We start from the raw sequence: 26518 nt of genomic DNA on the forward strand, positions 1-26518 counted from the left end.
TGCAAAAGCCGTCACACAAAATCCAGCACACAAAACCCAGATGCAAAGCCCAGCGCGTGGGCTCAGCGGGTCTCCCTGGGGACAGCTGGGTGCACTGGTGGCTCTGCGCCGAGCGGGGAAGCAAAAGCCAAAGTGTTTTTGAGAAGCGTTGACGGCGGCTCGAGAGGCAAAGATGAAAGTTTCTTGTGTGAGAAGAGAAAGAGGAAGAGGAAACGCGGCAGAAAATGAACTCGTGTGAAAACCCGTCGCCTTCCACGCTCCCCTCCAGCCGGAGGAGTCCTGCAAAGGATCCTGCTCAGCACAATGCAGCTCCTGGGTCACATCTGCTTTTCATAAGGGCACCAGACAGCCAGTCCCAGCTCTGCTTCTTCACCCCGGGCCACATTTGGATTCTCTGCTCCTGATGTGACCGTGGCTTTCAAAAGGCGGAAGGAGTTCTGGATGCTCCCCGGAAAACGCATGGCAAAGGCTCGCTGCTCCTTCGCTTGAGGGCTTCGCGCCGCCCAAAGCCAAAGCCTCACCGGGGGGTCCAGCCGGGGCATCCAAAGTACAGAGCTGCGTCCGAGCGCCTACAGAGGCGCGCGATGGCCAGAGGGGCAAACAGCAGGTAACCGGCGTGCATCAGGGAAACGACAGCGCCCGTCAGGCTGGGCGTTCAGTTTTGTCCCGTTTCCCTCCTGCTGGGCTCCCAGGGGCGAAGGCCAAGTCTGTAAGCACCGGTTTGTGACGGCAGAAGGAATGAGCAGAAGCCAGAGCAGCCCGGCAGGGCCAGCTCCTTCCCCCCTGCAGATGAGACCAATTTTTGATCTTACGAAATCACCCAGCGTGTGGCTTACCCCTGGAAAAGCAGCGCTTAACCCGCGAGGGCTTTATGCAACGCCCTCCACACCTCTGCCTGGACACGCATTAATCACCGAGCGCGTGGTTTTGCTCACGCGGCCACACTCGACTTCACCCACGGCAGCTGGGACGAGCCTGAAGCGCACTCCGACCGACGCTCCCCAGCCTTTCCGTGAGCTTATTCCTGTTACGAATCCATCGCAGTGGCCCGGATAAACTTTTTTCTTTCCCGTTCTCTTGGAGCTGCGCGGGCACGAGCTGTGCTGCCACTCAGTGGCAAGGCTCAGGAGGGTTCCTCCCGCACCCCTTCGCCCTCAGATTTTGAGCCCCTTCAAGGCAAGGAGAGGCTTTTTGCTTGGTTATAATTTAAACCAGATTCATGCATTTATTACCTATAAATATTTGTGTTTATTGCAGGTGCTGCACCACCACTGCATATTTACAACATATAAACAAATATTTATGTATCCGCGTATTTATAGTTATAAATTTCTGTTCAGATGTTTACACACTGTTTGTACATTGATAGTTGCCTGCTTACAGCAGCAGGGTAACGCGCGGCTCGCAGGGCCCTGCAGTGATTGCCCCCCAGCGCCGGGCCATAGAGCTGCGCTGCACGCTGACATTAACCCACGGGCACCGCCCTGGCCACGCCCCCTCACGCTTGGCCACGCCTCTCTCACGCTTGGCCACGCCTCCCTCACGCTTGACCACGCCTCCCTCATGCTTGGCCACGCCTCCCTCACGCTTGACCACGCCCCTAGCCCGCAAACCACGCCTCCTCTCACCCGTGGTCACGCCCCCGGGGGAATCCCTTCCCAGCCCACCACTGCGAGCTCGTGCGCCACGTGTGTGTGTGTATATGTGTGTGCGTCACATCCGGCGGCGGAACCCGGAAGTGGCGCGGTGGCCCGTTGCTATGCGGCGGGTCGGGAGGTGAGCGCGGCGTTGGCGGCCCGGGCCCACCGGCTGAGGGAGTGGGGGAACGGGCGGCGGCGGCGGGGAGGGTCCCGTCCTTCTGGGGTGGGCACGGGTGGGGCAGCGCCTCTAGGTTCCCGGGAGGGGCCCCTGGCCGCCGGGGGTGCCGCCGCGTTTCTGGGGAGCGGGGCGGGGGGGTGAGACCGGGCCGAGCCCTGCGGCCTGCCGGGGCCTGTGCCCCTGCGCCTTGCCCTCCCTGCCTCCGCCCGGGGCGGGTTTGAGGGCGCCGCTGAGAGCGGGAGTGGGCGGCTGCGGTTTGGAAAGGGGGGAGTTGGTGGCTCCTGGGGCAGGTGCTTTGGTGGGGCTGGGGCGTGTGTGGAAGGGCTGGTAGGAGAACGACGGTGCAGGCCTGTGCTGAAGCGTCGGCATTTGTGTTTGGTTGTTTGGGTTTTTTAAATGTTGCTGATGTTTTGGTATGTCTGGAGTCTTTACGTTTGGGGACTGGCTGTGCAGGTGGTAGCAGAGCTGAAGGAGCTCGGTTTGTAAAGGCCTTGTGTTGCAGGTGCGCTGCTGTGCGTGCCTTTCTCTGGGCTCCCTGAGCAGAGCGGTGAGCAGCTGTGCTGCAGGCAGGGGCAGCTAGCGTGGGCTGCCCAGGCCTGTGTCCTGCCAGGCTTTGAGTGTCCCAGAGGATGGAGACCGTGCAGCCTCTCCGAGCGTCCTGTTCCAGTGTCCCACCGCCCTCAGTTTTTTTGGGTGTTCAGATGGCACAAACAGAAACACAGGAAATTGCCCCTTGTCCCGTCACTGGGCACTGCTGAGAAAAGAGTCTGCGTCGTCTTCGTGTTCTCCAGTCAGATGCTTGCATGCGTTGATAACAGCTCTCTCCTCTCCATGTAAAACAGGCCCAGCTTTCTCAGCCTCTCATTGTGTGAGAGGTGCTTCAGTACCTTTGTCATCTTTGTGGCCCCACACTGCACTTGCTCTGTGTATTTCTCGTCCTGGGGAGCGCCAGACTGGACCCAGCGTTCCAGATGTGGCCTCATCAGTGCTGAGCAGAGGGGAAGGCTCACCTCCCTCAACCTGTTGGCAATGCTCTTGTAATGCTGTCTAGAAGTTCATTTATGTTTTCTTTTTGATTCAGGATCAGCAGAGCAATGGTTTGGAGAACAGTTGATGTGCCTTGTCAGTCTGAGGTGACCGGCTGATGTTTGAACACCAGCTGGTCTTTCTGTCTGCTGGTCGTGTCCCAAAATGGGGAGGTAAGAATCCCAGAGGAACTGTCCAGTTCAATTGTGATGATGTCTTTTGAGTGGAGGACAGGGAGCCTAATCATGAATTCATGGCTAATCATGAATTCAAAGGTGGGAATAGCATCTTGACTACACTCAAGCCAGACCACGTGCAAAGCAAGAGCAAAGTAAAAAGCTTTATGAAGAATTTGTCCTTAGCTTGCTTCAAAATGCATTGTGTTTAGTTTTGGTGATAAAGTCCATTTTTAAAGCAGATTATCCTCTTTGAATTTTAAGGATCAGCATCTCATGTTTGCTTCCCGCTTCTTGGCACTTCAGCATCTCTCCAGTGGGATGTCCACGTATTCTCAACACCACTTTGCGACAGATCGTTGTGATAGGAATACTTGCTGCTGCTGTCTCTCTGCTTTACTACTCTCTGGTAGTCATCCGCAATAAGTATGGGCGTGCATACAGGGACAAAAGATTCCACAGGTGAGAGTTGAAAAGACTTTTTGTGGAAAGGAACGAAATGTAGTTTTGGTCTGAAAGGGAAAACACTGGCAAGTTGTGTCTGTAAAATACACGAATGGGGTGGAAAAAGTATAAGTAAAACTTCCTGCTGTCTTTTACAAAGCTTTCCTTATCTAAGTCGATTTTAAGTTATTAGTAATTCGACTTTCTAATATCTTATGTATCTGTAGTAGCTCAGTAAAACTATAGGCGCAAAAATATTGCATAATAAATTATTTTGGAAACTACTTTTGGTTTGTGTTCTGGGAATTTGATTCTTATGGGTGGCACTTTGCTTTTTTTTTTTTTTTCATCAGCAAGAGTACAGTAGTGAAAACCATGTGATTGCTGTGATGGAAAATGTTGTCCTGTTTTGAGTCTGATGCTGAGAAAAACTTCCATATGGAACTTAATTGCCACGTAGTAATGCCTAGTTTCCTTTTAGGTATCTTGCCCGAGTAACTGACACTGAAGCTACAGATACGAACAACCCCAATCTGAACTATGGCATCGTTGTGGACTGTGGCAGCAGCGGCTCTAGGATTTTTGTATATTGTTGGCCAAGGCACAATGGTAATCCGCACGATCTGTTGGACATAAAACAGATGAGGGACAAAACCAGAAAGCCAGTGGTTATGAAAATTAAACCAGGTACTAGAAAGAAATTAATTTTAGATATGCGAATTTCTAAATAATTGCCTATCCTCACTTTGCTTTTTCAAACCCTTTATTTAAAGTGTCTGGGTAAAGGACACTTGTGAGTTGTCAACGTGGCACTCCTCCAGATTTCTTTGGGTTTGGTTTGCAGAGAGCTCTGTTCAGCTTTAAAGCTTGAAACATGACACTGACGGGCAGGAGGGAGAGGTTTCTCTGTGGACTAAGACAGTTGCCGGTTCAGTTGTCGGTTAACTTGGTTCTGTTTATTTAGTGAATAAATAATTGGCTTTCTATAAAGCTATTTGAACCAATTATATAAATAGATAATATATCTGATGCCAGGTTTTGTTTAGAGGGTGATTAAGTGTTAGTTTCATTCTTATTTTCTTATTTCTGTAGTTGATTTCCTGGGTTTGGCTTTGGGCTGTTGCTTTCTTCTCTGTGCGTTGGTTATCGAGATTTTTCCAGGAAATGCCCAAAGCTTGAGTTGCTTCACTTTCATATTTATCTGTTTCACTAGGCATTTCGGAGTTTGCCAGCTCTCCTGAAAAGGTCAGTGATTATATTTCTCCACTTCTGAGCTTTGCTGCGGAACATGTGCCACGTGCAAAACACAAAGAGACTCCTCTTTATATTCTGTGTACTGCAGGGATGCGGATTCTGCCAGAAAGGTTATTGGCTGTCTTATTTTTAGCATTTAGGATAGAGATCCTGGTGTGTCTGACTATTTTTAACTGTTGAAAATGTAATTTTGCAGCCAACAGAAGGCAATACTTGAAGATCTGCTCACTGATATTCCTGTGCATTTTGATTTTCTGTTTTCGGACTCGCATGCAGAGGTTATTTCAGGGAAGCAGGAAGGTAGGTTAACGTTCGAAAAACTATCTTTGAAATGTTTATTGCTTTCACGGTACAACCTGGATAATTTTTTGTTGTTGTTGTTGCTTTTGAAGACTGTGGTTTGGTTGAGAGACCTTATTCCTCAGTAGCAACATATGGAGTGTGGAGATGATCATCTGCTGTAATCTTCTAACTTGCCTAAATGTTTTCTAATTAGCAGTGAAAATAACTTATCTGTGTTTAGCAGGAATTTTAGTCCATTTTCTCTGGCTTTGCGGAGGGAGGGGTAAGGATAAGGCACAATATTCTTGCTGGAAGAAACTTTGCAGGGAAAAACGGTTTCTAACAGAGCAATGCTTTTATATGATCAGCTCACTAGAGGCTTAAAATCCCTTTAAAAGCTAATGTGCTTACTTTTTTTGAAACTTAGACTGTCTTTTTTTTAATTAGGATTTTTATTGTTGCCTTGACCTGGGAGAGGAGGACTAGAATAACTTGTCAGGAATGTTTAACTTCTAAGTGTTTTATGTAATAAAATATGAGCAGCGATATATCTTGACTCATATGCAAACAATCCCTCTTTGTTTTTAAGATGATATGTCCCAGATATTCCTGAAATGTCCAAATATGTTTTCTTATGCATGTAGGAGTATATGCATGGATTGGCATCAACTTTGTTCTTGGAAGATTTGAACATACAGATGATGGTAAGTATCTTAACTGTGAATTGGATTGTAGGAAGGACTTCAAGTACATTCCTGTGCTTTCGCTGTTGATGGCTTGTTTTTAGACAGAGACGTTAGCGAATAGTGCGTGTGCAGATGCTTAATTTGGCTTAATTTGCACGTGAAATTTCAATGAGCTGCATTGCTCCAAAAAATAAGTTAACAAGAAGTAGTGTACTGCTGCTTTAGGCTCGCTCTAGTTGTATTTCTCACTGCCTTTCCGTTGTTTTATCCAGAGGATGAAGCGATTGTGGAGGTGCATGTCCCAGGCAGTGAAAACAAAGAGGCCATCTTTCGTAAGAGGACAGTGGGTATTCTTGACATGGGCGGAGTGTCGACTCAGATAGCGTACGAAGTCCCTAAAACTGTAAGCTTTGCCTCTTCGCAGCAGGTTATTATCTGTGCAACTTTCTTCTTTTCCTTTTGATTTATTTTAATGCATATTTGTTGTTTTGTGTTCTTTGTTTTGAGTCCTATTCCTCATTACATCACATTCCAAAACCAAGGCAAGAGAAGATGGCAAATACGAGTCCTTCATCAGCTAAGCAACTCATTTGTATTTTGTTTGTTCAGAAACTTTATTTCAATTAATATAATTTGCTACTAATTTTTAGGTGGATGTGCATTCTTTGTGTGTGTGCATGCATTTATGTACAATTTTAAAATTTGTGTTATACTTGAGATTGTATTCTGGGGTTTAGAAACCAAAAGTTATGTGGTTCTTATGCAAGAACTTACGTGAGAGATTACTTTTTCCTTTAAGTTGGGTTGGTAGAAACTGAATTAACAGGACAGGGGGGTAACAGTACAGTTTGTTTAAATATCACCTGCATCCTCAGCACGGTTCATCTGTTGTAGGAAGGAAATTTCTTTGTTAAAAGTCTTAAATGGAACATAAATTGCTCTAACCTCAACCCACTGAGTTCTAGAGTAATTCCTGAATTTCCTTTTTTCCCCCGTTAACTTCATTGAGAAATTATCTAAAGTAAGAATAGCATAAAAGCCCTATGTTTTGAGTCTCGATGCACTGTTATAATGATATATATATTTTTTTTTCAAATCTTCCTGTGAAGTGATGGGTTTTCATTATTACAGGTTTTAATAACTACACTGCCTTTCAGACAGATGGTGTAACAAATAGTTTGGGCTGTTAAACAAAAGTATGAGCGTTTAGATTCAGAGCAGATTGCCCCAGTCAAATATGAATTGGAAATGGGAAGAGTTGCATACAATTGATGACAATTGGAAAATGAAGAACAGCGCTGCTGGGCAGACCATAAATCTACCTAGCCTGGCAATCAGTAGTACGGGGACTCAGTTGGAAGTGGTAGCATTGAGATTAATAGCCACAGCACGTAGGCTTTTGTAGAAGATGATACTTCAGCGCCCATAGTAGCAGTTGACTATCAGTAGTGACGATACAGTTCTTGGGACAGCAAAGCATATTGATTGCTATCAAGGAGAAGGTAACGTGGACCTGTGAAAAGCAAAATAGATGAGTAAGGAGTGAAGTTTAAAGATGTCAAGGGCATCCCGTTGTCCCAAGAACTCATCTTTAGTTCTAGTTCATATTGTTTATACTTCATCTTGGTGCTTGTGTTTCTACAGGAGGAAGTAGCCAAAAACTTACTTGCAGAATTCAACTTGGGCTGCGACGCTCATCAAACTGAGCACGTGTATAGAGTCTATGTTGCAACGTTCCTTGGCTTTGGAGGAAATGCAGCACGGCAGAGATATGAAGACAGTCTATTTACAAGTACAGCACTTAAAAACAGGTACCTGGGATACAGGTTCTGTGCATCACTAGGCTTGGTAACCCCCTCACTTGAATATAGTAAAGTGTCCTGGCATAAAACTTAATTTCTACAGTGTGCTGCCTGCAATGCTGAAGTTTCTTTATTGAGGCTACTTTGTTTTGATGTTGTATCTCAGAGCTTGATGCTTCTGATATGCAGTTGTTACTGTGCTTGCTTCTTTTATACAGACTGCTAGGCAAACAGACCGGCATGACTTCTGATTCACCCTACCTTGATCCTTGCCTGCCCCTGGACGCTCAGGATGAGATCCAGCAGAACGGACAGATAATGTATTTGCGAGGAACGGGAGACTTTAATCTGTGTCGTGAAATTATTCAACCCTTTATGAATAAGACTAACGAAACACAGACATCTCTTAATGGTGTCTATCAGCCTGCTGTGCACTTTCAGAACAGTGAATTCTATGGTTTCTCAGAATTCTACTACTGCACCGAGGACGTGTTACGCATGGGAGGAGATTACAATGCTGCTAAATTTACGAAAGCCGCAAAGGTAAAGTGTTCTTGAGATAAAGTTTTTCTAGTTCAAAACAACTACTCTCCAGAAGCATTTTGTTCTGAAATTCTTGCGACAAAAATGTACCTTTGAAGATCCCAAATCCTTTTACCTTGCAATAAACTATCACAGGGCATCTCTTTTCCTCACTGGGTTTTCTTTTAGAATACTTGTTTTAAGGCACAATAGTAAAATTGGCTCTAGAGGGAATGGGACTCTTGGTAGTCAAGTTCCAGCAGAACTATTGATAATGGGGAGATCCATGTTGCTTCCACCCCTTGCTGCTTTTTAGGAATGTCTTCGTTGTTGTTAGAAAAATAATTCCTTTTCTTCTTGCTTCATACATTTTGTACCAGTTTCTCAAGTGTTACTCCTAACAGGGATCAATCTGTTGGGGACAGTTTAAGGCTACAACATAAAGTAGAAGAATGTGACCTGCTTTGTTGATGCCCTAACAATAAGTTGTCTATTTTTCATCTCCAAGTACATGACCAAAGAGTTTAAATGCTACTGAATATTAATTTAACCACAAATGCCAAGTATAGATGAAAATGTTTCAGAAAATACCATGAAATTTGCGATCTGACTTATTAGCAGTGCAAGGGAAGCCATTATTTTTGAGTTTTCTAGCTTTTGGTATTTACAGAACATCTTATCTAGTGGTATTTTTTTCTTCTGAAGGCAGAAGCAATGTTGAAGTCTTTCTTCTTTTTCTTTTTTTTTTTTTCTTAAAGGATTATTGTGCCACTAAGTGGTCTGTCCTACGGGAACGCTTTGACCATGGTCTTTATGCTTCACATGCTGATCTCCACAGATTGAAGTAAGTATTTGTGTTTGTACAGCAAATTCATTCATGCAGAGTTGCCAGGGAGAGGTCAAGGTCATGTCCAAATGATCCATTTAATGAAGTCATTGAAAGTGTGAATATAACCTTAAATATTGCATCAGCCGTAAGAAAGTACTGCTAATTACATGTCTAATTGTGCTCTCCAGTCCTCTGGGACTCTCTAACTGCTGGCCTGACTTTATGCCACTCTTTCTATAGGTACCAGTGTTTTAAGTCTGCCTGGATGTATGAAGTATTTCATAGTGGCTTCTCTTTTCCTGTGAGTTACAGCAATTTGAAAACAGCTCTGCAGGTTTACGATAAAGAGGTGCAATGGACCTTGGGAGCCATTCTTTACCGAACACGGTTTTTACCTTTAAGGTACTAGAAGTTGCTATCTCAAATGTGTGGAAAGAGGGTTTGGGTGGAAGGTACGGGGGTTTTATGAAGGGAAGAAGTGTGATAGAGCTGCTGACAGATAGGGGGAGACAAGATCTTGTTTCTAGTGCATTATATATAACCTTAGTACATATTTCAGGTAGCCCAAGTAATGCTTTGTAAAGAGTATTCTACTAAAATGGGCTCTGTTTCCTTTGGTAAGATAGATGGAGGCAAAGTTTGGTTCACAACTTATGTCTGTTATCCCTTTGATTCCTTTCAGAGATATCCAGCAAGAAAACTTCCGTGGAAGTCACTCCCACTGGAGAAGCTTCTCCTTTGTTTACAATCACTATTTGTTTTTTGTCTGTTTTCTGATTGTGCTGCTCTCCATCCTGCTTTACCTGCTAAGGCTCAGACGAATCCACAGGCGAATGTTGCGTAACAGCTCGTCTGCTTCCCTATGGATGGAGGAAGGCCTTCCGCCACAGAAGATTGCAGGACCCTTATGAGATGCTGTGATGGAGAGCTTTTATTGGACTTGCTACACAAAAAGCCATTTTTGCCTCAGGGTTCCTCCTTTTTGTCCCTTTAAACCATTGAAGAAGCAGATTGCCTAGAGTGTGTAATACAGCTAGGCTTTGGAAATATGGGAAAATGGGGTCAACTTGGCTTAGTCTCATTAGACGATATCTGCCAAAAATTACTTTTTTTTAATATTGCACTTTTGTGTGTAAAGGGACGAGCAGAGGCTCGTCGTCAGTAAATGAGTAGCAGCAGCGTAAGCTATGTATGGTAAGAGAATGAGTGTGAATTCTCATCCTTTGGGTGAGATTGTGAAATACTGTTAGCTAGGATGAATGAGGACTGTTTTTATTTTCTTTTCCAGATTCCAGCATTGATATCACTTGACTTTTCAATTCTGAGTCTCCTCAGTCAAAGAAAAGGAAGTGCAGGGTTTTCAAAAGCAGTAAGAAAACAACCTTTTAGGACAGTTTATCTGATTTTATATTCTGGAATAAGTACTGTGATGGAGAAGAAAAATCTATTGCACCCAATGCTGTGCTTCCACAAAACTGCTTAAATCAGTTTTGTTTATTTGTGACAGATTCCCCTTTTGTCTTGGAAGCTATATCCTCCCAGTGGCAGAAGTCACTACTTTTTAATCCTTTATTTCTGTTTCATAATCATTCAGAGATCTCCCTGAAACTCCAGTGAGGTGAAGAGAACTGGAATATGCCTAGGCTTTTGTTTCTGCTAGAGTAGACATGCACAGTGTCTCTTTTTGGTTTTGAGTACTCTGATTTGTTAATTTATATTTTATTTAAAACTGTTAATTTTACTTGAATCTAAATTTGTCCATGATTAAAAGTGGGATTTATATGAACTTTTGGTGTATGGATATTTTATTGCACAGTATCACTTCTGTTCTCACTGTATCCAACTGGCAAAGCTTTCTTCTCTTCTAGTAGGTGTGAATATGCTGGAAAACTGGATGCTGTTTTCAGTATTGGAGAACTAGACACGTTGATACCGCTTTTGTCATGCTTAAGGTGCAGTTTATTCATCTAAAAATCTAGATACTTTGAATTGTTTTATTGTCTCCTTTTGATATGCTTTTGCCTTTGACTGTGTAGGGAATTCAGGCTTGATTCGTTGAACCGCAACTAGACTTAGGTGCTAAACTTCCTGCTCCTTCCATCCAGTGTCTGGTAGATGGCTGTGCTGCAGTCATAAGAATTAACTGTGGTGGAATTTCAAAATGGCAACAGGATCTTTAATTGAATGATCAGAAGTAATAAATGGTGTCTCCCTTTTATAAAGGATTTTTTTTGTACCTGACAAATCTGAACACTTCACCAGCTGAGAGTCTGTTTTGCATTTTGCCTTTTGGTTTTTTTTGACCACCGAGTGAATGCTTAGATAATACACCTCTCACTTCTGATGTCTGGAACTGGGGTACAAACTTGTTGCACTCATAGGCTGATAAGAATTATCAGAAAACTGACACTGCCAATTGTTAGAGAGCCTGTACTTCCCCTTTCTGAGATGCCTAAAACCGAGTACAGAGCCTCTAATTGCATGCTTAGATAAAGCAGCCCCCTTTGGACAAGGGCTGACGTTAGTGGTGAAGTGGAGAGGAAGTATCGGTGTGTGACTTGGCAAAATCCAGGCATCACTTAGCAGAAGAGATAGCGTCTCAAATGCAGCAAGCCAAAAAAGCCCCAAAAAGGCCAATAAAAAACTTCTGAAAATCATAAAAACATAAAAAAAATTGAAGGAAGAATGTTTCAGACCTAAAATAGAATTTCCTTTTAGATGCTGCAGCATTTTCTTTTTAGTGATGTTCTTAAACATTGAAGAGAATGCCAAAAAAGAAGAAAGGAGAGAGAACGATCTTAATGTATAACTTTAAAACTTATTCTTTAATAGAATCAGAAGCTCATTTTTATTAAATAATGGAGAGTCATGGACAAAAATGTTATTCTGGCCTTGACTAAGGTGGTCTAAACTTTTTGAAAGGAAAAACAATTGTCTAAAGTTATGTAATATGTCACGGTTGAACCAAGAGCAGGATTTCGACATTGCTTTCTTATCTTGTAGGATGGACAAACTATGGCTGTGCACAATGAAGTGTGTGGTTTATGGCCCCCCAGAGCTTCAGAAGATTTTGGTAGAACAAAAGCTGCAGCTAGCAAGCTTGGTGAATGCAGTAGGGACAGGTACAGCATTGGGATCATGGAGACAGATTGGTCTTGTGCTTACATAAAACATCGTGTGCCTGCTTTAGGGTTTCCACACTCGTTTTTGAAAGTGGACACTAGGGACTGAAGATATGAAGGAGGAGTGTTTGGAATGTGAAAAAGATAGGATGATGAATGGTGAGAAAGTGGTCAGGAAAAAGGGGCACAAATGGGCAGGAAACTTTCCACGTACCAGTACCTGCTCTGCAGTGTACGGTGTCTCTTTTTTCCTCTAGGATTGTAGCAGTATTGTCCTGCTTTTTATAGTGATTTGGTTCAGGAAGGGCAGAATAAAGATGGCCCAATACAGAATTTCCTCCTGTAATGGTAAAAAGATACTGCCAGCAGAGATTGGTTGTGGGAGCAGCTATTGTTCATTAAAAATCTAAGCAGTGCATGAAAAACCAGATTCAAACAAGTGTAAGGCCTAGAAACTTAAACAAGCTTTCTTCATTCATGCAAGGTAGTGCACAGAGCCATTTTAGATCTGTATATCCCCCTCATTCAGCTGTTGGGGGGTAAACTGCTTGATAAGGTGAGCAGGTGAGTGGGGTGGGGAACACTATCTTCCAAACTAAAACCAGCTGGCTCTTACCTGCTTGGGGACTTGCTTTCCAAAATTCTTGACGATCTTTAAGAAACCTCATTAGATGCTCAGCTGCCCCTCCCTGTGCATGAGAAGAGTCCATTTGTCATGGTAGTGCTAGTCATTGATCCTCACTTTCACAGCTTTTTTCTTTTTTTTTCTTCCAATAAACTGTTTCCTCCAGTTGCTTAGTGGATTTGTATTTTTTTGTGCGGTTTTTCTGCTGCATTATGTCTTTATGGCCATAATGCTAATGGAAAGATTTAAGGGGAAGAGGCTGAGATTCTTTAAACCCACACAGTCTCACACCCTGGTAGGAGTCTAGAGAGCTTCAGGGAGCTGAGTACACTGTGAAAGCAGCACTGGGAGCCTGGTTGCTTCCAACAAGCTGGGAGTTAAGCCCCTTGATCTCACACAGGTGTAGGGAGCACAGTGAGAGGCAGCTGAGTTAATTAAGTTTCCTAAAGGTGCACAGGAGAGATCCATTGTGCTCATTAGGAGCAAGAACCTATAAGGGCTGGGAGAACACAAGGCTATGGGAGAACAGATGGTGTTATGCCTTGGTCCTCTTTGGGCACATTCCTGCTTATCTGAGGTATTCTTCTTTCAAATTGAAGGTTTTTTTAGCCCTGTTGGAGAGTGGGTGGGTTTGAGTTTTTCATTGCTGTGGAGCCATGGGGATGGTGCAGTAGAAGGGCAATAGGGTGCTGTGGAGGGGAGGAAAGTGTGCAGAGTGGTTTGCAGTGAGGACCTCAAGTGGATAAACCAAGCCTAAAACTGACTGGTAGCTTTGGATTGATTTAGCAGCAGTCCTGTGGTAGATCAGGGTTGCTTAGAGAGGAATAAATGTATTGAGAGGAATTTCAGCAGGTTTAGGCTGTGAATCTAAAAATGTTGGTTGTTCTTGGCCTGTACTTTTGGAAAGAGTAGAGCATGAATGACTTGGAGACTCCAACTTTTGCTTCTTTCAGGAGGTGGTTTTAATGCTGTAACTGGGATGTGCTAGGGATTGGGGTATGGAGGAGAGTAGGGTTTTGTCCTGGGAAAGTGTATTTTAGAAGAAAGGATGTTAAAAACCAGCTTTGAGTATCAGCCTGACCATCAGGGCAGTGTAGGGCAACAACACGGTGCTGAGCATGTCAATCTGATTGTATACGTACATACAGGTTTGTAGCGTGCTCGGAGAGTGTGTCCGTGCTCGGAAGCAACTGGAGCACCCTGCAGACTGCTCTGCTCCCAGAACCTCACTGCTGGTGTGTCTGTGAGGCCGATGGGCTGGGGCAGGGGAGCAGCCAGCTCCTTGCGGGCACCTCCTGGGGTGCTCCAAGTGCTGCTGATTCAGGGGTAAGGAGGCTTTGGCAATCCAGCCCCCAGTGGCGCGGGGACCTTGAGCCACGCAGCAGGACTGAGCAAGGCCCTTCCTGCGAGGGCTTTGTGCGAGTTCATCGCACGTTAGCGGTTGCTATATTGAGGCTGACAGATGCGCGGGTGCCTTTAATTGCTTTAAGAGCTTAAAGCCCACAAGGCATGGGGAGGAGGCACAGATTTTCAAAAGCAATCAGCTAAGTGCCAAACCTAAATGCCTGCATTTATGAGACTGCTGTGCTTTTTGGTGCTTGAACTATCCTGTGGCAAGTGTTTGCAAATTCAGCTCTTAGCTTCTTTGAAGATCTGGCTGTAGTGTCTTATTAGTTAGAACTATAGGATGTGTGTGGTTGTTTGGGGTTTTTTTGTTTCTTTTCTTCTTCCCTCCCTGCAATAGGGGTTTGCAGGATGGGCAGGGGGTCTGGAAGAGGAGGAAGTTGTTTGTGATATTTCCCGAGAAGGAGACTAAAACCATATTATTCTTGCAGCTCCAGATGAAGGGGGGAAAAAAAAAAAAAAAAGGAAGCCTTTCCATCCCACCCCTGGACAAGCCTGCTCCAAGGAGACTACGCTAAACAACACCAGGGGAAACATGATTCCTTTAAGAGACTTAGCAATACCTGTTTTCACTCAGAGCCTGTTCCTGGGCTCGGATTCCGAAGTCACAATGGTAATGTTTATCTGTTTGTGTCTGTTTCTGCATTAACATGCTTTATTTTCTTTCTTCTGCTTCTCCTATTCACCTTGTCCTTTCTCCAGGTACATTAAGGCCAGGTAAGGCATGCAGAAGAGCACAGAGGGCAGGCAAGGGCACTGCTCTTTGACCTATCCCAGTCACCTGGAAAGGACAGGCAAATGATATCGAAGCTTTTGGCTTCATGGCCTCTTAAATGTATCACTCTTCTTTTTGTTGTTGTGTTTTTGTGTGTGGAAAATGTCCAAAGCAAACAGGGAACAAGGCCAAATGTGGCCCCTAATGGAAGAAGTGGTTGGGAGACAAAAGTATGCTCATGAGAAAGGCAGGGTATGATGAGGAGGGAGGGAGGAGGCACAGGGCTCCTCCAGGAACACCGTCTCTAGCCCTGCAGCTTGTGGAAATGAAAGGGTTTTCCATCTCTGCAGCCCTTAATGAAGGGGACAGTCAATAGTAGTGATTTGATGGCATGCCTGATCGGGGGCACCTTGTTCTTTCTTCTCTCATTGTTTCTGCCATTGTTGCTACTAAATAACGCATGAAGCTCATTGAAAGCCGAAATGAGCCTTGTGAGGACTTGCTGTGTCCCTCTCCCTGGGCACCAGCCTCTGTGTGTGTAGTGTTCAGGGGACCTGGTCCTGACAGTTGTTTTTTTCAGGTCACCTTCTCTTTGTTTAAAGAATGGGAGGATGACAATTACTGCTTGTGCTTGAAGGTCTTTGGATTGGTAGGAGGTGGTGCTGGGAAATTGCTTGGGACTGGCTTAGCGGTGTCTTCCTCGGTGGTGAGTGGTTTGTGTTGCTGGAGATACTTTTTAGACCCCTCATCTTCAAAAGCTCAGCATGCTTGTACCAGGCAACATGCAAATACACTTAAGACACAAATGTGATGTCTGCGTTTTCCTGAACTCCAAATGCTTTCCAGGATGCTGGAAGTTACCAGTTCTATGTTCCCTGCTACAAATAACGTGCAGAGCAGGGCAGGATTTGAACCTACAGATTGCAGAAGTTTTCTATTCCTAGGTCTTGCATGTATGGCGTTTTACCAGCATTTCTCTTCTGCTGATTGCTCCACTAGTGACTTGCAAACAAGATTCTAACAGTGCCAGGTTTTTTTCTCCATTAGGTGGGCTTTCTAGGTTGCCGTGGCCAAATTTTGGCAGGCGGTAATAAATGGTCTAAGGCAGTAATCTTGGGTAACCTGCCTGCCATGAAAGCTGAGGGTCCTTAACTCCTTGCTGATCACATATACACGAAGGGCATTAATGAAACGGTGGGATTAGACACAAGGGTGTGTCACGCATCTCCTACATAGCTGTTCCCTTCTGCATCCCATGTCCTGGCCTTGTAGTGAGCTCTCTTGCAAATTCAGCAAGTGGAGTCTCTGTCCCTGAACTAATTGTTCTAGTTTCTGCCTAAGAGCAGAACCGCTAGCAGAGACTGCCCTTGTTAGGACATGTTCCTTGGCCTGTCACAGTGAATCAGCACAAAAGACGTTAAACCAGATGTTTCCATAACGCCTTTTAAGGATGAGGAGGGATTTGCTGCATTTGCCTGGGAGTAATGGAGACCAATACGTTGTGTTCTTGAGCATCCTCCCCCTTTTACAGCCAAACGGCCTTATTCTGTTCAGTTCCTTCCCTCTTCTCCCTTTCTCCTGGACATAGCTCTCTTAATCACAGCAAAATAAATCCTGACAGAGTGGATGTGAGGCCAGTTCTGTCTGCTCAGTGCTCTTCAGGGCCCGAAGTCCCTTCTCTGGCTCTTGACCCCTGGACACAAAGTCTGTGCTTGCCAAGGCTCTGCTGTTAGGAGGGGGACTCTTGCCATCTAGTGGGAGGGGATGGTAAGCCTCCAGGACCTCTGCCATCCCTGGGGAGTAGAAGATAATATGCAACCCTCCTTCCCGGACTTTTAGTGCATGAGTCAGTTCTCTGCACATGTGGGATTAGCTCACACTGCTTTCCCACAGTGGTGTCACTGCTTCCAATTGGTGAAGCTGGATTTCTCAAACTCTTTACCTTTCTAGACATCTCACTCTTTTCACATTTTTAGGGGCAAAATTTCATTTACACCCTTCTATAATCATCTCCTGGATGGCTAAGTTGCACAGAGGGAACCTGTACGTATGGCGAAGGAAGTTGGTGCGTGCTGGTCACATACTGTATGCCACCTGCATTTTGTCAGGAGATTGTGTGGGGGAAGTTGCCTTTCAACAGCTGACTCCTTGAATCAGTGCTCAAAGACAGCTAGGATCTCTGAGTAATTGCTCTTACAGATAGAGAATGGACAGTACTTGCAATGTGCCGTGTGCTGGGTCTTCCTTGGCCTAGGAAAACCAGAAGCTCACATTCCACCTGGGAGATTTCAGCCCTAACTGGCTTCCCCCCACCCCTTTCTTGAAAGGTTAAGGAGAGAAATACAAGGAAGATGTATGTGCTGCTCTATTGTTCAAACTGCCCGGGACTGAGAAGGAACAGCTGTACATGTACAAGGACAGACATCATCTCTGAGCCCCTGTGCCTGCTACAGAAATATATCTGCTATGAATATTTCTTGGGGCTTCAGGTTTTCCCCCACCTTGGTGTACAAGCCCTTCGTTTGCTCAGAGATAGGTGTAGTTAATGGATGTTGAAGGTGTGTTACTCTTTAGATGATGCACCAGATTGAGAGCTGGAAGACACAGGTCTATTGCAGATCTCGTGTGAGGCTGATCTGCGCTTCTGTTTGGATGGGCCATTTGTTAAGAGTCTGGACTTCAGCAGAGATCTTGTTTCGGAATGTTTTTATAGAGCACTGAGGTGTCAGCTGTGCCATAGTGAGCTAATATGAATTGCAAGACTGAGAAGTTATGAGGCGTGTATATTTGAGGGGGTGACTCTGCAAAGCATGGAAAATCAAGTGGGTGATGGAAAGTAAGCATGATGTGGTCATTGTCTGCACTGCACTGACCGTTAGACTCGAACGTGTGCAGAGGAGGAGAGAGAGAGATCTCAAAGGCCTGAAGTTACTTCTTACGGAAAACGAATATCATTTTTTCCAGCTTTTCTGGCTGCAAAAGAGCTGTGTCATGCAAGGGTCCCTCCCTGAAGAGAAGCAGCACAAGTTGACAGTCCTTTCAACAGCAACTAGCAGTAACCAAATAGCAGTTATAGAACCAAACTCCTGACGTGGAAATCGTAGAAATTCCAGTAGAGATTAATCATATTGTATAAACTGGTTTATGCCTTTTTTGAGGATGCATAGAACTACTTTTCCAGAATCACTGGTGTGTGTGAGCGAAAAAGCAGGGATCTAGCTCTGCAATTACACGTGGCAGGTACTTTTCAGTAGGGCCAATTGGCGTGAAAATTGCCACGTGTCATTAACGCTCTTACTGAGCAGTCAGGTCCTTCAGTTCTTTAGGTATCGCCTAGATCACCTCTGTGCGGAGCAACCTTTACAGACCTTAGTGTATCTGCTCTGTGAATTTGAAAGGTCAAGTCAGCTTGTGGCTCCAGAGAGTCTACAGGGTGAAAACACAAGGTTTGGGGAGGCAATGAGCCTTCTCTTTTTAAAAGAACTGAAAATTGGAGAAGAGAGATTATAGAACCTAATAGTGCGTACCTAATTTTTGGGAGCATGGACCATGACTGTGACTACCTGGTCAAAACCAGCCTTGACTTGTCCATATGGCAAGGTGTGTCCTTCAGGCAGATGCAGATGAAAACATGTACGCAAGGGATGTGGACCTGAAATGATGGCTGTGCGTATGGCCAAGAGGCAGATTCAGCTGTAGCTGGTACTTGTACAAGTATTTTGCATGAAAATATCTGTTATGTGTGGTATCGCTGAATGCAGAAAATTGGTGCCTGCTGTTAGCGATGGTATTGCTGTCACAAGGGTGCATCTTTGCCCCTTTGTTGGAAGAAGCTGAAAGATTACTGCTGGGGAGGCAGATTTGTGCTTCCCTCCTGGCAAAGGGCAGCAAGCTCCACACAGCCCAAAGAGCAATGAGCTGATGGTTAAACAGGCTGGGAGGTGATAGGATTGCTGGTGGGCCTGGCAAGTGGTTTTGCTGGTTGCCTGTTTACATGATCAAATGATGCAAATCCTGTTTGAGCAGCATTATTTTTCTGTAGACTATATGATTTTGAGAAGTTTTCTAATTTTTTTTTTTTTTTACTAGGTGCTTTTCTTTTGGTCTTAACCAGCTGCAGTACGAAGGGGGCAGCAAATTCCCTGGATCCAGCATGTTACCTTGAAGAGCTTTGCTGAATTCCTGCCGAATGTTTGGCTTTATGCAACCAGCAAGCTCTTCCATCAGCTGGAAGCCTGCATGGAATTTGCTGCTTGTATCCTTACCCGACCCGGGCATTCAGCAAACATTCCTCCGGCAGGCTGTCATGTTTCTCCATGCCCTGATCAGCAGACGCTCACACATTCCTTCCTCTGGCCAAGCTGCCTTCAGCTTCCTGCCAGTCTGAAATAGCTCTGTGGAGCTTCTGCTGTGACAGGTTTTTCCCCTGATGTCCCTGAGACTGAGTGAGGTGAGTCTGGCCGGGCTTGACCCACGAGGTGGAGCTCTGCTGATAGCCATGATGCTAATTGCAATTTGCAGCGTATCATGGAATCCCAGACTGGTTTGGGTTGGAAGAGACCTCAAAGCCCATCCAGTTCCACCCCCCTGCCATGGGCAGGGACACCCTCCACCAGCCCAGGTTGCCCAAAGCCCCATCCAACCTGGCCTTGAACACTGCCAGGGAGCCAGGGGCAGCCACAGCTTCTCTGGGCACCCTGTGCCAGGGCCTCAGCACCCTCACAGGGAAGGATTTCTTCCTCAGATCTCATCTCAGTCTCCCCTCTTTTAGTTTAAAGCCATTCCCCTCATCCTGTCCCTCCCTGCCCTTGTCACCAGTCCCTCTCCAGCTTTTCTGGAGCCTCTTCAGGGACCGGAAGGTGCTCTAAGGTCTCCCCGGAGACTTCTCTTCTCCAGGCTGAACAACCCCAAATTTCACCTTTCAGGAGCATTCCTGGTACAAGAGAATTAGGGCACTGTGGACTAGCTGCAAAACCTGCTGCTGCTTACCACTCATGCTGGCTTCCCTGCGAAGAAGAGTCAAGCTCCATTTCAGTGGCATCCTGGGTTTAAGTCCTGATGTCTTGGTATTCTCTGTATCACACCAAGAAACAACTGTCCTCTCTCTAGTTGTTTTTTTCTCCTTTAACAACACGTTTGATGTCGGGGTACTGCCCAGCAAGAGGCTTTGCCAGCTCATGGGAATGTGATTGTCATCACTCTACCAATATTGTCAGCTGGTGTGGTCTCCTCTGGGTGAGTAGCATTTTGGCAGCCTGCTGTGCCACTGATGGGCCCGTTCTTGTGCTGGGCTGAACCCTCAGTTCTGGACCAGATCACTTCATGTAGAACCTGTGAAACAGCAAGAGAGACTCTGTGCTGAACGCTCTACAGTCTCTTGTAAGCAAGGTTGAGCTTCTCTGGTATTGTCAGTTCATTCAGCGAAGAGTTATGACCTTGCTTAAATTATGCAGAGCTGTATTACACTACCAAACTAGCTTCCCTTCTGTTTCCAGCACGTTGCAGATTCCTCTAATGTTGGTGCCCAGTTCAGTGCAATATCCCTTTCCAATAAAAGGTGGCATCAGAGAGAGGGGAAGCCCTGCACATCAGTGCCAGAGCAGCTGGGACTAAGAACAAATGCTGCTTTTCCTGTGGTTGGGATTGAGAAAATGGAGTTACGCCTGCTTCCTGCTCAGAGCACTACTTGGTGTGGGTAAATTGTGTAGGAAGTGATGAAAACGCCTGGGAAAAGGGAGAAGTCTGATGACAGACGTGTTCTTGTAGGGTTTGGTGTTACATTGCTGGAAATGTATCCAGAGATGTGGGTGAAGCACTTGAACTTTTCAAAATAATTAATAGAATTAATTTGAGAATTGATGTGAAACCAGGCAGGACTAACCTGGAAGAGTATGCTATAGGCAGCAGTCCTGTGCTAGGGTAGGACTTGCTAGAAAGTCCTTTACAAATATGAATATACTGAAATAAATAGGGATATTCCTTCAAAAGTTAGCCTTTGGGAATACCTGCTGTTCTTTCTGTTCCTATCAACTTCCTGCAGACTTGTTTGAAAACCCATTGAACGTAGATTTAAATACCCAAGGTGAAAGCTGGTGGGAAAAGAAATTTCCATTCTTTGGGAAATGCTGACACTTCAGAATGTGTTGCTATCCAAAATTGGGTCAGAAGACAAATTTCAAGGTCTTGTCTGTAATAGAGATTTGAAAGCCACTGTTTACAGAAAATGGAACTGAATAGAATTGCTATGATGCATTAAAAGCCTAAATGAAAAAAAAAAAAAGGACCATTTTAAAAACACAACCCCCCCTCTAGCTGAAAAGATTTCAGAAGTGTACAGTGGCCTCAGAATAATGCCTAATTGATTTAGCTACTACTTGTTGACAGAAGAACTGTTTCAGCTAGCTCAGACCAGTGTTACTATTTCACTGCTAACTGTTCGCACCACAGATGCTCTGAATCTTCTGACACAGCAGAGGTCGGGAATTTTAATTGAGCTGTTGTTTTTTATGAAGAATTGTTTTTAGTATCTGGTTACTCCTTAGGACATTAAGGAATATGGAGTAATTGTTGCTGCAGATCTAGATGGTTTTTAAGTGTGTGCCTTGGTTTGAGCTGCTGTAGTTAGGAGCTTTAAGAATATCGAGCCGCTGGAAAAGCAGTTGCTGGATGCTGAAGGGTTAAGATGGGCGATACCTGAATAGCTGAGGAGCTGGCAAATGCTACAAACTCTAGAAAGGGGTGTAAGTTTGAAGATGCTGTACTGTAAGACCCTGCGCTCCTCTGTTTGTAGAATGCTTAGCGCTGTGAGGCTCCGAATCAAACTGGGGTGCTTAAAACCTGCTGTGATCACACCGGATTATTTAACACTGGTATTGATACAGTTCTCAATATTTGTTCTCTAGGAACGTCCTGAGAAAGCATTCCTGTTCCTAATCCACCTCCTTCCTTGCAACCCTGGCTAGATTTCCCCCTCTACCCCCAATTCTTTTCTCTTTGCAGTCCTTCTGCTCAGATTACAAGACAAGCCCATGATATCACCCGCTATGAGCTGAGGCTAAAGGGGCTGGGTCTTGGGAGGGGTTTGCTTGACTAACTCTAGTGAAATTTGCCAGGAAGCAGCAGCTTCTCGCAGCATATTTCTCTGGCTGCAGGATATTTTCCAGCGCAGAGGGGACCACTCAGACGGCGCGCTCAGCCCAGAAGAAAGAACTTCATGAAGCACGACAAGGCAGAGGTCACCCCCAGCACAGCCTACCACTAACTCCAAGGTAAACGCAGTCCTGCCGAGCCAGAACAGTGGCATTATTGCCAGAAATGAAGGGGCTGATGAATTAGTTGAAACATTTCTAACTCTCTCTTGCTTCGGGGCTGAAAGTTTGATTTCACTTCTTCCCTTTTCTCTTTGAATGTATTTTCTTTCTCTCCCATCAGTTTATTATAAAATATGATGTTTAGGCATAACAGGCTGGGAAGAAGGTAGATGTTTCTTTGAATTCCTGTCCCCTGCGGCTTGATTTGGCAGGGGTGCGATGACAGATATTCAGTGTCACTTTGCAAAGACATTGTGACCAAGTTAAAGATTTTCTCCCCTTGCTCATAGGCATGCACAGATGAAATAAAAAAAGACATGTTGCAAACTGTCTGCAAGTTCAGGCAATGCATATTCTGTAATATTATTAAAATATGCTTGATTTAGACCAGAAAGCTACAGTACATGCCATCAACATTGTGTAAATGTTACCAGCTAAACTTCAGAAGCAGTTTAAATTCTCCTCTCTGAATTTCAGAGTGCTCTTTCAGAGGAAAAGGCTTCAGTGCAGATGTTTCCCATTGGCAGAAGGTGCAAAACAGTTATGTCCATAGTTAAGAAACTTTTCTGTGTGATTGCTTGGGATTCAGAGCCCCTTGAAAATAGCCCTCAGCCTACCAGCAACTTTCTTTAAACTGTTTTATCGTGCAGCAGTCACAGTAGTTTTCAGGATGACTCTAGGAGGTGCAGTGGTAGCTACCTGAAAAGTTGCAGGATGTTTCTGTCTGGAATTAGCATAGCCCAGTTTGAGTTCTGATTCTTCAGCATGCACACAAATAACTTTGCCTTCTTTTAGATTAATTTTTGATGTCTAATTTAAACAGATGTTACTGTGGGGGGGTAAAAAAAAGATCTATAGACCAAGGTAGTTTAGAAGACTATAGAGAAAGTTTAGTTATCGGGGAGTGTAGTGGGAAAACTATTTAGCATCTCTATAATCAGCTCATAAGATGACATTGCAATGCTTTCAAATTTGTACTGAATAGGGGCTGAAAATAATTGCTTTAGGTGGTCCTACTTGCCAGTTTTGTCTGTATTGAACCACCCACAGTGGTGGAATTTCCTTGGTTGGAAGCTAGAGAGCAGTTAGAAAACATAAAATGAAATATTAGCATGAACTACTGTAATAGCAAAGCATATAGGGAGAAACTGCATCTTCAGTGTAGTGTGCTGGATGCTTGTTGCTGCAGGAATGAATTTCATGTGATCTTATTGGCAGTGCAGGACGACGTTGGAAAGCACCCCCAAAGACGGGTTACTAATGCGAGGTTTAATACTTCGGTCAGGTGGTGATGAGGCTCAATATATCTCTACGATTGTCTGCTCTCCAGTCAAATCCAGTGTGGTGTTTTGTGAGTGCTGAGGCAGGAGAGCAGAGATGAGGTCTTTGGAAAAAACTTTGAGAAAGTTTTAGCGGCTTGGGAAAGCCACCCAGATTGAAGAGGGTGCTGATGATGTACTAGAGGACAATGCCTTTGTCTTCAGCAGGGTGATTTAATAGAGAAGCCATGTGTTTTGCTGAAAGTGCTAGCCTTTTGCAAGTTAAGCAGAGACCCCAAAATGCATGCCTAGAAATGTTCCATGGAGTTTTTTTCAGTAGTTCAACTCCCAAGTTCATTGTCTTTACCTTACTGTACCACTAACTTCCCTTCTGTTTTTTCTGTTTCTTGCTTTTACATTTATTTCAACCTTTTGTTCTTTCTCCTCCTGAACTGTTTCATGACATTCTTGGTGCTGTTTAAAACCACAACAATGTCCGTCCTTAGACAGGGCAACTCCAGCGGATGGAGTGATTTAGCAGATCAACCAGTCAGTTTGCAAAGCACCTTCTGTGAAATGCTCTGGGAGTGCGTGTGTGCGCAGACACGTGTTTACTATGAATGTCTGCAAATATACACACTGAGAAGAAAAAGTCCCACTCCGAATCTGTAGAAATGCTGAGGGAGGCTTGTTATTTCAAGGGATAATAAAATCAGAATGCAGGCGTAGGGATAACAATGTGCTGTTCTGAAGTCAACCTGTCCTGCGTCTGCACTGCTGATGGGTCAGGCTGTATTAATTAAGACAGCGTTACGCAGGGGTATGAGGGGGATCTCCTCCTTGGAGGATATCTAGTATTTATTAATGCTCTTCAAACTTAGGTCATGCACATATCTGGCTCTGAGTGTGTGTGTCTGCTGTGGATTTTAATGTGGTACCTTTTTGTAGGGTCTTTATTCACAAATCAATTGTATGTTTCATGAAAAGAGAAGTTGAATCAGATAGCTCTAGTTGCTCCTCCTGGTTTTACTAAGTATAGACGGATTGCTTGGTCATTGTAATTGCATCCACTAGCTGCAAATTAAATAATTTATACTGCTAGGTTAAAAAAAAAAAATCACTTTTTCTGTTTAATTGTCTTGGAAATATATTTGGGAATAAGTTCTGTTTCCTATTAAGAGTACAGCACAAGGTCTGTGGAACAGCCAGCTGGTGCTGGCCAGGAGCCTGAGAATTGTCATGGTTCACATCTCTATTCGTCTTCATTCTCTGACACCAGGCAAAGGGAAGAGATAAGGAAAATAAAGAACTTCCCAAAATGAAGCATATTTAAATTGCAACCGTGACATGGAGAGAAGATGGGGTGCGTGTCCATCTGATCCCCAGGCAAGCTTTTTTTGCCTTCTAAGATAAATGAATGCATCAAGGGGCTAAAACTGAAAGCACATGTGAATTGTTGAAGAAGTAGATCTGAGAAGAGGCCACAGCCTGGGTTTGGAAGCTGTAAGAAGCGTTCAGCTGAGCCCTTTCATGAAACATGCTGACCATGGATCCGGGTGTTTTGTCCTGTAAAAATTGCTGTGTCCTTGCAACTTTGGAGAGCAGCATAGTCCTAAACATTTGGATCTCATAGATCTAATCAATGATGCAACAGACTTTGGTTAGGCAACTTCCACAAACACTGATTTTTCTGTTGTTAGACTTGTAGCTGTCTTTTAAAAGAAAACACAAGCAAAGTGCCTTTTCTTTCCTACTCTCCTAACTAGTATGTTTGTTCATCCATCAGAGCTTCTCTTCTCTTGTCTAGCTTCAATAGCAAGTGATTCCTGGGCTATGTACATCTCTTTTTGCTGTCTGTTCAAAGCGCTGTCTCTTGTAGTTTATCCTCAGCAGTTGGCAAACACTCCAAATTGTTTTCTGTTCCAGGTAGTACATACTTCAGTAAGCTTTTGGGAGGAAATAAAAAGGGGGTGGGTGGGTGTGTGTGTATGTATGTTTGAATGTGAAGCAGAGGCCAGAAGGTTCTTTAGTAATTATTAAATAACGTTGTTTCTCTTGAGTGAGATCTTGTGGCTAGTAAAGTCGTGGCAAGTCTATAGCTTTGGACTGTGCAAGCTTTACCTCTGCTGCGGGCATTTGCGCTTTCTTTCCCTGCAGCATCCCAACAGGCTAGAAGGAGCAAATTGCATTTGGTAGCTTCCCTGATGTAAACAACTCTTGAATTTGCTACTGGTTGGCCTTGGCCAGTTTGTAATAATGTGAAATTTGCTTTCTTAAGCTCTTGACTCCCTGGTAGCAGGTTTCAGTTCCTGAGCAGCGTCAGCTCTCTGGAGAGACTTATGAAAGCCCTACGCTAATCGGAGAGCTCCAGGGAGCCCGAGTGAAAGGGATGAGCAAAGGGCAACAGCTCGTGGTACTGGCTAATAGGCACCAGTTCTTTTCTCCTCAACTGTGGAGAGAAATCCAGAGGAAACGTGTTCCTCAGAGTGATCACTAGTGGGTTATATTGCAAACCAGAAGGATGGCAGAGTCTCTGGATTGTAACGTATCAAAATGTTATCCTGAAATGATTTCTGCTGTCCTGCTTGCTCTTGAATCCTATACAGCTTTTTACTGAAAAAAACCTTTAGTTTATGGTTTAGATGAACCCAGCAGCATTTCAGCTTCCTTCAGTCATTCAACTTCTGCTTTCAGCACGCTCTTTGCATTGCCTTAGCTGCCTTTCCTAAGAGTGGCTGTGTCCTGACACTCGAAGGGGCTTGCCTGACCCATCAGGTGTAGCATGATGGCATCTCCTCCCTGCAGAGGCCATCGCAGCACACCGTACACAAGTTTTGTTATCAAGCCCACGCTGTTCTGCTCTTCTCCAAGGCAGGTTCAGTTATGCTGAAGTCAATCTGAAGGATGTCTGGGGATTTCTAGGAAGAGGGTTAAGAGTGATGGTGATTTTCCTGATCACCCTGCTTAACTGTGTCCACTCCTTAACCCCTGGGGGAAGTGCTGGTCTTAGGTTGCTCCTCTGGCTAATGGGTCTTTGCTGTAGATTTGGATTTATTGGCATTGCTTGGTCTCTCTGGCCTTGGCGTAGCGCTTTCAGAGCGTGAACGAGAGGGCTCTCATTCGTGGTTTACACCAGGGTTTATAATCAATGGGCATTTAATCTACAAAAGCATTAGCCCTAGTGCCCGCGGCAGGGCTGAGTCTCTTGGAACAATCGGAGAACGCACCCCAGTAAGCGGTAGCG

General features: G+C 44.7%; 2 protein-coding genes across 11 annotated transcripts in view; both read left to right on the forward strand.

Moving 5' to 3' along the window:
* The first annotated feature begins 1687 nt into the window (after window positions 1–1687).
* On the forward strand, window positions 1688–10625 carry ENTPD4 (ectonucleoside triphosphate diphosphohydrolase 4). Of its 4 annotated transcripts, XM_054804497.1 has the most exons (14): window positions 1688–1776; window positions 2900–3017; window positions 3285–3482; window positions 3946–4151; window positions 4678–4828; window positions 4915–5018; window positions 5645–5704; window positions 5959–6089; window positions 6194–6262; window positions 7331–7497; window positions 7707–8031; window positions 8769–8854; window positions 9080–9241; window positions 9522–10625. In XM_054804497.1, exons 2-14 carry the CDS (start codon window positions 3010–3012, stop codon window positions 9748–9750), a joined length of 1896 nt encoding a protein of 631 aa, XP_054660472.1. In that variant the 5' UTR covers window positions 1688–1776; window positions 2900–3009; the 3' UTR covers window positions 9751–10625. The 4 variants fall into 4 exon arrangements, with proteins under 4 accessions (XP_054660472.1, XP_054660474.1, XP_054660475.1 ...); XM_054804499.1 differs by lacking the exon at window positions 6194–6262 and having other exon boundaries at window positions 5959–6113; XM_054804500.1 differs by lacking the exon at window positions 6194–6262.
* A 66-nt stretch (window positions 10626–10691) lies between these two features.
* Window positions 10692–26518, forward strand: part of LOXL2 (lysyl oxidase like 2) — a 64973-nt gene continuing 49146 nt past the window's right edge. For 4 of the 7 annotated variants that reach the window (XR_008574187.1, XR_008574188.1, XR_008574189.1 and 1 more), the window contains exons 1-4: window positions 10692–10791; window positions 11843–11961; window positions 14422–14603; window positions 18795–21973. The gene's annotated coding sequence lies outside the window, so the exon portion shown is untranslated. The remainder of the gene's footprint in view (window positions 10792–11842; window positions 11962–14421; window positions 14604–18794; window positions 21974–26518) is intronic. The other 3 variants (XM_054804493.1, XM_054804492.1, XM_054804491.1) reach the window with 3 other exon arrangements.

The sequence above is a fragment of the Grus americana genome, chromosome 26 (genome assembly GCF_028858705.1).
Source record: "Grus americana isolate bGruAme1 chromosome 26, bGruAme1.mat, whole genome shotgun sequence".
NCBI lineage: Eukaryota > Metazoa > Chordata > Aves > Gruiformes > Gruidae > Grus > Grus americana.